The 14,798-nt window shown below is 33.3% G+C and overlaps 1 protein-coding gene across 1 annotated transcript in view; it reads left to right on the plus strand.

Annotated features, from left to right (window-relative positions):
- Positions 1-5,541: 5,541 nt before the first annotated feature.
- Positions 5,542-14,798, plus strand: part of LOC119614740 (alpha/beta hydrolase domain-containing protein 17B-like) — a 127,471-nt gene continuing 118,214 nt past the window's right edge. The window contains exons 1-2 of the mRNA XM_037970857.1: positions 5,542-6,397; positions 6,461-6,640. Coding sequence (XP_037826785.1) covers positions 5,934-6,397; positions 6,461-6,640 — 644 coding nt within the window. The 5' untranslated portion in view covers positions 5,542-5,933. The remainder of the gene's footprint in view (positions 6,398-6,460; positions 6,641-14,798) is intronic.

The following is a 14,798-nucleotide window of genomic DNA, read 5'->3' on the forward strand; positions in this document are numbered from 1 at the left end:
TTGTCACAAAATATTCGTTATTCGAATACTTTTAATTATAATTAAAAATATATATGTTATATTCATTCATCTGAACTAAATATATATTTATTGTAGCCATGTCTACATTTATTTTTCTTAAAAGTTCGTTCTTATTTTCAAAAATGTGTTATAACCAAAAATATAAAATTAAGAAAACCGACTCAACGAATATTTTATCCTAATTGTTCGCAACACTAACACAGAAAATGACAGCCAAATTGTACAGTGCTGCCAAGTTAACGCACATAAAGAAAACAACCCGACGAAAAATAAAACAAACCGTAACAGCTGTTTTATCAAAATAAAATTTTTTTTTGGTGTGGTGAGTTATTTTTGTTTACAAATATGTATTTCTGTACGTGGAAAAGACGCAAAAACTCGTTTTCATTATTTACATTTTCAATATGTGTTTATACACGTGGAAAAGATTCAAAAAATTGATTTTCATGATTTAGTTTAAAAAAATTATTTTTGATCAATTAAAATATGTATTTAAATGTGGAATGGAACAAATCTGATAATATATAAATATATTTGGGATTATATCGTTACAAAAAATATTCAAAAAATGTTACATTCAAAAAATTTTACTATGGTCATATATAGAAAATGATATATAAATGCTATCGGAGGATCTTGTGCACTATAAAAACCTATATAGAACTTTAAGTTGGAAGTGTAGAAATCGGATGACATACATTTTTTTCCGGATTTCATCGTTCTAGGGTGTGTACTACAACAACAAACTTTTTTTTTACAAAAAATGTTACTATGGCCGTATATATAAAATGATATATAACTGCTATCGGACGATCTTGTGCACGATAAAGACCTATATAGAACTTTAAGTTGGAAGTGTAGAAATCGGATGGCATACATTTTTTTCCGGATTTCATCGTTCTAGGGTGTGTACTACAACAACAAACTTTTTTTTTACAAAAAATTTTATTATGGAAGTATGTATATAGAAAATTATATATAACTGCTATCGGAAGATCTTGTGCACGATAAAAACATATATAGAACTTTAAGTTGGAAGTGTAGAAATCGGATGGCATAATCTGTTTGAGATTTTAGGTAGGGTCAACTGTGGACCGACCCTTACAAAATTCAACAGATAAATTTTGTTTCATATAAAAGTTGTTGTCGAATTTTATAGCAATTTTTTTAAGCCAGTTATGAGTGGTAGTAATTTCCCGAGGTGGACCTTATATCGGGGATAGGTTAAATTATGGACCGATCCCCTTAAATTTGACAAAACGATGTTGACTCCTTGTTTATGTGGAATTTCTTTGCTATATTGGTATTTTTATTACAATTATTGGAGTTAATATCTTTTTCTGAAGGGGAACTTATATGGGGGTAGGGTCAATTTTGAACCAACCCAGAAAGGTTTTGGATCATATAAATCTTGTAAAATAATTTCCTGATCCTCATAAAATTTGGCAAAAAGATTTTAGTTCCTATAAAACTTGTTTTTGTCGTTCTTCTTCGCTATACTGGAATATTGAAGCTCAATAATAAACTCCATCAACTAAAAATATTTTGGCAAATATTGGCTAAGATCCTAGTCTATACTTTTATGGATTTTAGACCAATATTTCGGTGTAAAAGTTCCTTGGCTCCCTGATGAGTTTATCGTATACCGATATTGTCCATTTTCAATAACAAACTCAATCTTAGACTGTAATTAGATCCCAGCATATACTTTTATGGATATTAGACCAATATTTCAATGTGTTACAAACGGTGTAAAATGTTCCTTGACTCCTTGATGGGTTGTGTCTTCCAAGTGGTGATTTAGCGATCTTGAAAGTGACGGAACTAATAGGGAATCACATTGTTCGCCGGTCTCTGGTAAGATTTTAGGTTGATAGTCATGCTGCACTTAAAGCATTAATATGTCATAGCTGTATTCTTGCATAGTCGTAGAATGAAGAAAAGATCTAAGTATTATTATGTGACCGTTTACAATAAGGCTGTGTTGGGTACCAGGACCCTGCAATATACACAAATGAGGTATCTGGCGAACTGATACGATGAGGCTCGAATCTTGTCCCATATGAACGGAACAAGAAGTTAAAGCCACCCCTTTTTCATTTTTTAGGTTGATCTCCGATGGATTCCGTGACTCTTTCAACCAGTCATGGAATATAGAATGAATTGCACATTATATATGGTCGTTTTAAAAATACTTGATTCTAATGAAACCGGGATTATTATTGGGGTAGATGGTGTACACCAAGAACACTTGCACTGGCTATAAAACATTATTAAAATACATAAATTTTTCTTAGCACAAAATAAATATGTCTAGTAATTTGTTTTTGTTTCATTTGTTTACGTTTTTACAGAAACTCACCACACAACAATCAAAAACAGCTGTTAGGGTTTGCTGTTTTATCAAAAGGTTGTTTTATTAACGGGTATCGAAAAGTCTACTATTTATAAAATACTTATAGTCGAATAGTCTAAAAGTCGACTTTTAATTAAATGAAAAGAAGTCGAAAAATCGACTTTTCATAAAATGCGAGAAGTCGAAAAGTCGACTTTTAACTAAATGAAAAAAGTCGAAAAGTCGACTTTTCGTTTCAACTATAGAACCCTAGTATACATATATTGAAAAGACCACTCTGGCAACATATACACTATTTGACATCAGTGCCTCGTTTCTGTAGCTCTCGCATCGAAAAGTTTCTCGCATGAAACAGTGAAATTGAAGAAAAACAATGTGAATTGAAACAAAATATCATTTCTCACATGCAAGTGTTTCTGTAAGAAAATTTTGTGAGATATCTGTCATTTATGTTTTTTGAAATTTTTGAGTAAAAGTGTTTCTGTAAGAAAATTTTGGGATAAGTTTCTCACATGAACTGTCAAAAAAACTCATATTTTAAAACGGTGCAGAAAGTAAAATTTTAAGTAAACAAAAATTAATTTAAACATGAATTCTATGAAATAATGAAAAAGTAATGTTATATTTATAATTAAGTTTAAAATAAATATTGTTCACTAATTTTTAGAAAATAGGAGGAATTTCGGATATACAGAAGCAAATGCTAAAAAAGTACGTGGGCATAAACTTAGAATTTGCCAAAGGCGAATTTAGTGGGATAATTTTTCGAACAATTTTCATTTAATTTCTATATATTTTGTTTATTTATTCTTCGTTTATAAATTTGTCCGGCAATTTTTGTTTTCTTCTTTTAATTTTTATGTTTTTGACAGCCTCTTCTCACTTTAAGTTACAGAAACACTTTTTATACCCTACACCACCGTAGTGGGGAGGGTATTATACGTTTGTGCTGATGTTTGTAACGCACAAAAATATTGGTCCTACACCCACCTTAAAGTATACCGATCGACTCAGAATCATTTCCTGAATCGATTAAGCCATGTCCGTCCGTCTATCCGGCTGGCTGGCTGCCCATGTAAACCTTGTGCGCCCATGTAAACCAGGTCGCAATTTTCAAAATATTTTGCTGAAATTTGGACCATACGTGTTTTTCGGCCCAACCTAGCCCCCATACAACCCTACCCCCCGGAAAGGGCTTTTGTGTTCATAATTATGTTAAATATTGTAATATCTCTACAAAAAACGGCAAAACTTAGTTCTATAAACGTCTTAATAATACGTAATATGTAATTATCAGACTTTATTTGACCCTTGCCTCCATACAAAGTCCCCTTCAGAAAATGACTTGATGGTCAATAATTCACTAATAAACACTAGTATCACGATGAAATCCAGCATACATAACTCTAATGTAAACGTAAAGCCATGTACCAAAAATGATAGGGATAGGCCCATATTTACCCTTGCACCCATATAACCTCTCTTTAAGAAAATTACTTTTTTCACCAAATTGTTAAAACATTTCGGAATTAAGGTAAACAGCTTAAATGCTTTTTATTAAATATAATCCACATTTATAACATACTCCGTGGTGTAGGGTATCATATGGTCGGCCATGCCCGACTATACTTTCCTACTTGTTACTCACAAATCGAGAAACGATGGAATTTTTTGTTTCACACCTCTCGATGTGAGAACTTCTCACTAAAAGTTACAGAAACGGGGTACAGTATACAACTTTTGTTGTTTTTATAGAATTGACTTCACCTTATTCAGGGCACTCTTAGAAAGGTGACTGCATCACTACAACAATACAAAAAACAACATGTATTTTGTTTTTGCACTAGAATCAGACTAATGTCAAAAATGGCATAAGAAATGTAAACAAATAACATTCTTAACATGTAAACAATAACAACTTTTGACTTTAAGCATATTCTACACAAAAATAAAAAATAATCAGCTGCTTTATCGCAGCCACCTTACTTTATTACGCCATGATCTTATTATTCCATCATGTAAGTAAGTATGAATGTATTTGTATTTAACAATGTCATATTTCTGCTCTCATATGACATATCATACATCAATGATATTTAAATTGATACCCATATCGATCATGTTATATAATTAGTGATGTCGCTGCTTACTTAAATACATATGATTAAAATTTATATTTTCAAAACATATTAGTTTTTAAACAACATAACTTTTGGATTTCATGGGTTATAGCTTTCAAACATATATCATAGGAGAGTTCCAAATGTTGTCTACAAAATTTCATGTGAGATGAGGTGCCCTTATATCGATATATTTTTGAGATAACGTTACTTTTGTAAAAAAAAGTCAAAAGAAAAACATACAATTTGATCCTGGCTCTTAATAGGTTAATGATATATGCTACATATCAATTTATGTAGAAGTTTGTGAACGATTATCACAAAGTATACAGAGGTGTCACTTTTGACATTTAAAAAAGTCTAAAATCAGCTTTTGTTTGATTTTGAAATTGTTTGGTGAGAAGAGGTATATAAAATACAGCTAAAAAAAATTATCGAATTCGTTTTGTACGAAAGAGAGGGAAATAGTTTTTTGCTCGTGACGCCTCTGTATACCCTGTGCGATTATGGCCAATAGGTTTAATATGGAAAATAAATTAAATTAAATAAAAAAATTAAAAGGTATTTTCCACCGATGCCCATATTGACCATAATGGGTAATATGCACTTGAGCTGCATAGTTACATGTGATAAAAGTCAATATTTACGAAAATATAAAAATTATTATTACACTATATTAACTTAAATAACTCCTTCATTTCATAAGTTATAATTTTCAAACATATATCATAGGAAAGCCCCAAATGTTGTTTATAAAATTTCATGTGAGATGAGGTACCGTTATATAGTTATATTTTGGAAATAACGGTAATTTGGAAAAAAGTCATGAGAAAAAATATAATATTTGTCCCCGACAAATATTACATCAAATCGTAATCGAGATATATCCAATTATATGTCAAAAGTATGCGGTATAAACAGAAGTTTTAAAATCAGCAGGATTAGAATACTAGGTATATGCTTCGAAAATATTATAAAGTAATGTGTATTTAATCATATAGTTCGTAATTTTGCGTAGTGCATTTTAGGTCGATTCTACATTATGCCGTTATTCGTGCAATCTGGTAACACCTTGCTGCCTTTGTTCGTAAAAATTTACTAATTATTAACTATTAGTTGTGGTGTACTTTAAATCTTTTCTATTAAAAACCTTATAATTAGAATTAAAAAATATGCAAAAGCATTTATTTATAGCAATTTATTGTAAAGTTGGATAAATATTACATGTGTTTCATAGCATTTATTTAGATATCAACTAACAAGAACAGAAGTCGTCTGAAAATATGTGTACACTATTTTTTGTTGTGAATATTCGCTACTCCAAATAACTTTGTCGTCACTTAACTTTTAACAATAGGAAATAATTAAGAAAGATTTAAATACTGCAATTTAATATAATTTATGCTTGATTTAAAGAATAATAGTGTAAAGTCGATATGTTCAGCATAAGTGAACTTTGTTGCATGTTTTGTTGCCCACCATGTCCTGGACCAATAGCTGCAAAATTAGCTTTTCAACCTCCGGAACCTACATACAAATTAACTCCTGCTGACGATGCCAATGTAAAGTACAATCTTCACCTTTTTGATCGTGCCGAATGGCAATTTTCTGAAAGGGATAAATCAAAGGTTGAAGCTTTTTTTACAAGAACTTCTCGTGGAAACCTCATTACTTGCATTTACGTACGCTGTAGTAAAAATGCTAAATATACTTTACTTTTTTCACACGGCAATGCTGTCGACCTAGGACAAATGAGTAGTTTTTATATATCATTAGGTTCGCAGTTAAATTGTAACATATTTGGCTATGACTACTCGGGTTATGGAATGAGTGGAGGTAAACCGTCTGAAAAGAATCTCTATGCCGATATAGAAGCGGCTTGGCAAGCAATGCGTACAAGGTAAAACATTTTGTTTTTTGTGTACAAAAATAATATATATATACATTTTTATGTATAATATAGATTTAATATTAATCCGGAAACAATAATTCTATATGGCCAAAGTATTGGCACCGTACCAACTGTGGATCTTGCTACTAGACATGAAGTAGGAGCTGTCATACTTCATTCGCCTTTAATGTCTGGTCTAAGAGTCGTATTTAGAAATACAAAGAGAACGTGGTTTTTTGATGCTTTTCCCAGGTAAATTTTTATTTTATACTTACAAAACTAAATGCTTGGATCGATTTTATTGATAAATTCTATATCATTTTATAAACATTGGTTAAAAGGTGGTTGCTCACAATCTATGCATATAAATAAAAAAATAATTACATGAAAATTATATATTTTAATAAGGGTTTATATACAGTGTCGGACGAAAAGAGTTTAGATTCACCACAGTTTCTTAAGATTTTATGAAAATAAAACAGAATATTTGCAAATTTGATAAGTCTCATCAACTCTGTAAATTTATAAAAAAAGAGCATGTGGTGCTTACGTTGACAATCAGAAAAGATCTGTAGTTAATTTACAAAATGCACCATGCAAACAGATAAACGAATTTTAGTATTTCATTCATATGGAATGTGCCACGCCCCCAGATTGATGATCCTCCCATTCATTGCCCTAAACATGTTGATAATATAGTTTCTCCAAAAAATTAGGACTTCAGCTGTTTTTTTAATTTAAGTCTTTCTTTCAAGAACCCAAAATAACACAGTCATACGCCACAAAAATGCAGGCGTTCTTATATATTTATTCCATTTCGTTATAATTCATATAGTAAGAAAATACTTTTAATTTTTCCCGATCACTTCGTTTAGTTACTTTTTAAGAGCAAAATATGTGAATATTTGTGAACTATGTGAATAATTGTCCTATATTCATTGCCGCCACTTTAAAATTTTCTAAATCGTTGAGGAAACCTCAAATAATATTTCCCCACATTGCATATATGGAAAGTCATTTCAAGTGAGAGTTTCGAGAGTGTGGAATACACTACCTAGGAAAATTAAAAAATGTTCTTACTGTAATCAGATTTTTAAGAAAAAAATATGTAAACATTTTAAAGAACATAATGCTTAATTATAATAATTATAATCCTTATTGCATGACTCAAAAAAAAATGTTATCGCTATATTCGTATCAACAATTAAGGCCCTTCAGACGATCACACTTTACGTACGTAAAGTCTAATGAAAAAGTAAAATGAAATTCCATCCGTATGACAAAGAAGAGAATAAATGTCGTATGATTTATATATTTTGTGTTTACACGATTGGTATAAAACAATAAAAAAGTAAGATGGTAACAGCTGTTTCACTTTTTTTGTATGTGTTTACATAAAAATACATCAATGATCTAATGCGAATTGCTTGTTTTTTGAATCATTTCAAAAAATTAAGAGAGCCATACGACTGATTTTTCGTTACATATAGCGTTTAGACGATCCCATCCGTTCTCTTCTACACAAAATTTTGACAGATCATATTACATGTGTGCTCGTGTGAAGGGGGCTTAAGCTAACGAATTGTTAATGCTGTTTTGTACAATTTGAAAATTCTCGTGTGAAGTGGGCTTTATTTTATAATTTATGTATATCACACTTTAATTCATGGTATAAATACATATATTAGAAGGTAGTTTCAATTTGTGTTAATGTCAGTCTGATTAACCATCTGACAAAAAGGGCGATTTAAAGTTTATGTATAAAACAAAACTACCGTATTCTTGAATATTAATCCCACATTTGCTTTTAAATTTTCAAACTTCAAATAAATAAAAAATATTTTCTCAATAAGCACTCAAAAATTATAAAATCCAGTGCTTGAAATTTAACTATAATTCAACTTTAATTCCAGATTTATTTTCAAGTAAAAGTCAAATAATGTTTTCAAACCAAATTTTCTTGTCAAACTTGAAAATAAATCAAAAATAAGAATAAAAATGTTCATATTTTTACTTCAATGCAACAAAATAGAACAGCAAATGTTGGTGTCAGAATTTATAAAAATCAATGAATCCAATTGCAAAAAAGGTATGTGTGCAGATTAAACCAACCCAAAACGGGATTAATGTAAAAAATTTTCTTTGATATAGGCACGAATGTATATAGAATACTGCAAATATTTCTGGTTGATGCGATCTTTCAAGATCTTCGCTGATTTATTTGTAATGTTAAAGAAACACAGTGATCCTGTAAATTATGTTTTATACAAGTTTTTGCCATGTAAAATGTATAAATATGTATTTAATTTTGTCCTCATTCTTTTCTTATTATTAATAAATGTCTTAATTATGTCTGTTAAATTTTAAGATATGTGGTAATATGTTACACCTACAGCTAATACATATGTGTATAAATATGTATACATATATGTATATTATAGGTGCTTGAATGTAATTACTTTTCCGATTGGAATTACAGTATAATTCAAGGCTTGAATTAAACTGTATTTCAAAGATTGAATTTAAGCATTTTATTCGAGTTGTAATGTAATTCAATCCTTGAATTAAACTGTAATGACATTGTAATGTTCGACTTGAATTCAAGTTTCCTTTTCACTGGAGAATGCTATTGAATTAAAGTTTAATGCAAGTGTATTTCAACACTTGAAATTTGAATGTTTGACTGGAATTAAATTTGATTTACACTTGAATTCCAGCAAAAATGCTTATTGGGTTACTTCAATTAAAAAATATCTAACACCATAATATAACAATTACTGGTTGTATCATGATCTAACACAACAAAAAAATTATTTTAATAAAAAAGCTTTTTCCCAACTGCGAAAGAAAAAAACTCCATTCAAGCGTTTCAAATATACACCGTATAAAAGCAAAGAATGGTTAAAATTATATACATATGTTATATTTTTTGTGTGTAATATCGAAGATTTGTCTGGGCAACCTTGTAAAAATAATGAAAAATATGTTCGGGTCAATAGAAAAGCTATTCTAATGTAAATAATATTTATTTTACTTTAAAAAGCCACCTGAGGCACTGATTATGGAGCACACAACAGGCCCGATAGAGGCCTCGGTGTATTTCTTCGGATTTGACGTATATACATCCTCCTTTCAAACTAACTAACTATAACCTACTCTACTAAAGTGGTCTGAATCGATTTAGTTATGGACTTCTGTCCGCCGTCTGTCTCTGTGTCCATGTAAAACTTGTGCGCACGCTACAGTTCGCAATTTTCAAGATAATTTGATGAAATTTGGCACATACTCTAATTTGGACCCAAGGACAAAGTCTATTGAAAATGGTTAAATACAAGTCCTCTATTTCGCCTAGCCCTCATAGAGCTTTTTTGCTCATAATCCTAATATATATTATAAATCTCTTTGTAAGTCTGTTCGTTTGTTTGTTTGTTCGTCAATTACGCCTAAGCGGCTGGACCGATTTTCTTCAAATTTGGAACATGGTTAGATCTATACTTGGAGAGTGTTATAGGCTATATATTTTTTTCAGAACTTGGACTAGGAGGGGGCAAAAAGGGGGTGAAAAACGTGCAAAATGAGTACTATTGATAGTAAATACTGTTTTTGTCTATCCTTAAGCAAAATCATTTTCGATTAAACTACTTAATTTGTTAGAAATATAAATTAATAAAGTGCCGTTGCGAAAATTGGACCGGAAGGGGACAAAAAAAAAAAAAAAAAAAAAAATAGGCCAAATGACGAAAATCTGACAAAATTAGTACTTTTGTGCTTTAAGAACGATTTTTTCTATTCTAAAGGCAAAATATTATAAACTATGATTTTGATAGTCTCAGACATATGTTCATATATTTAGAACTCCCACCCTTAGGGGAAAAAGCCGGTAAAAAAGGGAAATCTGTATTTGCGGCGTAAAGAGACTCAATAAATGCATATTTTCAGACAATTCAAACTACTGCAGTGAATAAATAAAACAAATAAATAAACAAGTAAAAATTTATATGATGCCCTACACCAGTGATTACGTTGTTGTTGTTGTAACAGTTCGATAGTTCTTTCCTGAAATTAGAATAATAAATACTTAATTATTTGAGTTTGTGTCTGTGGGTGGAAGGGGGAGCTGGAGAAACTGCGCCACCTCAGTCGGTCTTAACCATAGGTCTATGGGGCGCAAATTTGTAGACCTAGCGGGACAATTGAATAAATGCACCGTGTCATGAGGACTTTGATGGCAGGCTGGGCAACGATTTAAAGTGCCTGGAACGATACGTTCACGGTAGCAGTTGAGGAAACTGCACCAACCGGCTCTTAATTGTGCCAAGATGGTTCTAGAGTGCCTGGGTAATTGTCTCTCACAATCCGATATCGCAGGGGGGTGTTTATTTAGGACTCTGTTGCATCTATAGCCATTAATGGCCTCGGTGACCGCCATTTGATGCAACATTTCCCGGGCGCTTGCAATTGACAGTCTGTCGACGTCCGATGGTATGACGTCTTGGATGTCGCTGCGAAAGCGTCGGAAGTCCATCCGGATGTGCCTGGGAGGGGGATCCTCCATCAGAATCTGATGGTTGGGGTGACTAGGCAGATGGCATGCCAACAGGAACTGTCTAGTCAACAACACATTATGTTGTCTGACTGACAGTAACCTGGTCTCCTCATGTAAATGATCCACATTCTGAGTCGTTTGTAAACCTCGCCATTGGGTATCACTGAGGAAAGAGGTCCATACTGGGGCAGCATAATTGAGAAGAGAGCGACCAATAGCCTTATATGTCGCTACAATCGTCTCTTTATCCATGCCCCAAGAGGTGCCAGCTAAAGCTTTAAGGACCTTGTTTCTGTTTCGAACCTTTTGGTTGATGTAGTTTGCGTGCCCTGCGAAGTGAAGGAGGCTGTCAAAGACTACCCCTAATATTTTCGGGTTTTGAACCGTGGGGATAGTACGTCCTTCGACAGAGATGTTTAGCGCCGTCCTTACTTCTTTGGTCCAAGAGGTGAAAAGTGATACCGAGGATTTAGAAGCAGATAACCTAAGTTTGCGTTCCTGAAAGAAGTCTGTAATGGTGGCCAAGTATTGGGTAATTTTGGCGCTTATGTCGTCGATATTGACACCTGAAGAAATAACGGTGCAATCATCTGCATACGACACCAACGAGACATCAGTGGGGGGTTCAGGAAGCCCGGCAAGATAAATATTGAAGAGTAAGGGTGACAATACTCCTCCTTGAGGCACGCCCATTTTTATCTTGCAGTATTTCGATTTTTGACCTCTAAACTCAACAAACGCATGTCTTCCACAAAGATAGTTAGCTATCCAGCGTTTGACATCATTGGGGAGTGTTGAGTTAGTGATGTCATTTATCAGCATCGAGTGATCGACCGTATCAAAGGCCTTGGATAGATCCAGGGCGGCGACGATGGTACGCTGACACGGCCGTTGCTGATTGAGGCCATTGGCGATCTGTGAGGTTATCTGTGTTAGAGCTGTTGTGGTGCTATGCGCTTCCCTGAAACCATGCTGGTGATTGGCGAGCGGGAAATGCTCTTTCAGGGTTGGTAGTAGTAGTGATTCTAAAATCTTTGCTACAGGTGATAACAAGGAGATAGGGCGGTAGGATTCTCCTTGAGTAGCGGGCTTGTCTGGTTTTAGAATAGGGATTACCCGGGCGACCTTCCAGATATCTGGAATCACCAATTGGTGAAGAGATAGTTCCAGAAGGTGGGTTAGATATTCCAGACCTACTACACCGAGTTTTTTTAGCATTAACATAGAGATGCCATCCGGACCAAGAGCTTTAGATGGTTTTGATTTGGAGATTATGTTCTCGACATCACGGGGGGTGAAGGAGTATGTCTGAGAGTCTCGGGTGAGATTCTTAGTTCTCCGAACTATAACTCTTTTGGCCCGGCTCTGCGTGGCGGGGTGTTCGATAAATTGCCTGCAGAATTGTGTTGCACATTTTTTGGCATCTGTATGCTGCAAATTGTTAAACGCAATAGCAGCGAGGTTTTGGTTTCTATTGTTGCCAGATAGACTTTTAATAGTAGACCATAGCGATTTAGAGTCCATAGAGCAATGGTTTAGATGGTCTAACCATTTGTTGCGGCGATGTTCGTCGACGATTGAGTCAATTTGTGCCGTCAACAGCTCAATATGCTCGTCGGCTGGATTGCATGCACGAAGATGATCGCGTTGTTCTGCCAAACGTGCAGCCTGAGATGGAAAGTTTGGTCTACTATTCGGGATTCTTCCTGCGGGGATAAAGCGCCTTGCCGCCTGAAGGACAGTTTTCCTAAATATTGCTTCACCCCTTCTGGCACATGTGGGGGGCGGCAAGTGACGTAATGAGTCATCTATGTAGTTCGTAAAGCCGTGCCAGTCGGCTTTGTTGTAATTTACGAACGTGCGCTTATCTGGCTCCACAAAGTCGCTAGGCTTCTCTACCGTGATCAGGATTGGTATGTGATCGGAGTTTAGAGCTGTTTGAGCTTGCCAGGTGGTCTGGGCAAGAAGCGACATACAGACTATAGAAATGTCCGGGGAGCTTGAACAGCGGGGAGTTATTCTCGTAGAGAAGTCTTCATTTATTGCAGCGAAGTCCGATTCGTCTATCTGGTCTGAAATAGAATTTCCGCGTGGATCGTTTGGTAGCTGTGAGTACCAACTCTCGTGATGAGCATTAAAATCACCAAGTATTATTCTGTTATCTCCTTGCAGAAGATGGGAAATGCTGGGATGATAACTTGCCCCAATGCTGTTAACGGGCGGTATATATACATTGATGATTTCTAACTCAATATCTCTAGTATTTATTGAGATGCTCATTGCTTCCAGGAAGGGGTCAGGAGAGGGGGGGGGGGGGCAGGTGGTGATGTCAACGTATAGTTGATGTTTCGCTTTATGATGAAAGCTAGACCACCGCCATGATCACGTTCTCTGTCTCTCCTTATGATGTTGTAACCAGTGATTACGTTACAAATGTTGATTATTTTTTTAATAATAAAACATTTAAATTAATTTTTACTTTATTTCAGAAATATTTTAACAATTTATTGACAAAAAAGGATTTTCTGAAAGAGGGTTATATGGGGGTAGGTGGTTAATAGGGGCCTATCCCTATAAATTTTGGTAAAGGGATTAGCGTCTACATTAAAGTTATTTATGTAGAATATCGCCGTAATATTAGTGTTTATAAGTGAATTTGAACAATCAAGTCCTTTTATGAAGGGGACATTATATGGGGGATGTGATCAAATGAGGACCAATCATTGCGAAAATCAGCAGTGTCATTAAAACTTATAAAAAACAAGAAGGGGTATGTGGATGAAAAAGAGACAAAATTCCTACTTTTGGGAGTAAATACTAATTATTGTCTATACACTGAAAAAAATCCATGCCTAATATATACGAAATTGTACGAAATATTTTAGTATAATGCAAAATAAAAAAATTAATTTACATAAATTGAAAACAGTGAGTTTTTAATAAATATGGTAAAATTTACGAAATATTAATTTATGCAAACATTTTTGTTAATTTTAAAATTATTTTTCTAATATTACAGTAGTTTTCCGATTTAACGAACCCATATGTTGTCAGGCCTGTTCGTAAAATTGAAAAGTTCGTTATATGCAGTACTAACTAAAACGTGGGTTTTTAGTAGGAAAATAATTAAAAATAGGTACATAAAATATTTTTTAAATGTATTTTATAAAAATTAATTCTTTTTTTTTTTAAATAGCACAAAACACAAAATTCCGAATTTTATATACCCACCTTCAAACCATATTTGTGTCGAATTTAATCGCTGTATTTTTAATTCAGTCATGAGCTTTAAAGTTATTTCTCGAAGTTCATCGCTATACTCGTATTTTTAAGCGAGTAATGAGCGTTGAAGTGATATGGAGGGTAAGGTCAATTATTTCCCATAAAATTTGTTAGAGATTTCGGTTAGTATAGAACATGTTTGTATCGAATTTCATCGGCGTACTCGTATTGTTAAGCGAGTATTGAGCGTTAAAGTCATTATCTGAAGGACGGACGGACATAGCTACATCGAACTAAAATTTAATAAGAACCCAGAATGTGTTACAGTTTTGGGTATAAAAGCACCACTTAAAACAACGGTATAGTTTTTTGCTACAACTTAGGTTATTTGTTATTTTTGATAAATGTCATTTTATCTTCATTTAAATAATAATATTTTTATTAGTTCGTTAAACAGAGTACAAAAAACAAGTTTTGTTTGTTATTTAAGGTAGTCAATAGGAAAAATTAGCTTGTTCGTTAAATGCGATGTTCGTAGAATTGAATGGTCGTTAAATCGGAAAACTACTGTAGTTAAAAATTATTCTCCACACGAATTTTTAATTTTTTTTTTTATGAAAATAGTGCGTCAATTTTTTATAT

This window comes from Lucilia sericata, unplaced genomic scaffold, assembly GCF_015586225.1.
Source record: "Lucilia sericata isolate MDLA Ls3-8-SP2 unplaced genomic scaffold, ASM1558622v1 Contig000043F_arrow, whole genome shotgun sequence".
NCBI lineage: Eukaryota > Metazoa > Arthropoda > Insecta > Diptera > Calliphoridae > Lucilia > Lucilia sericata.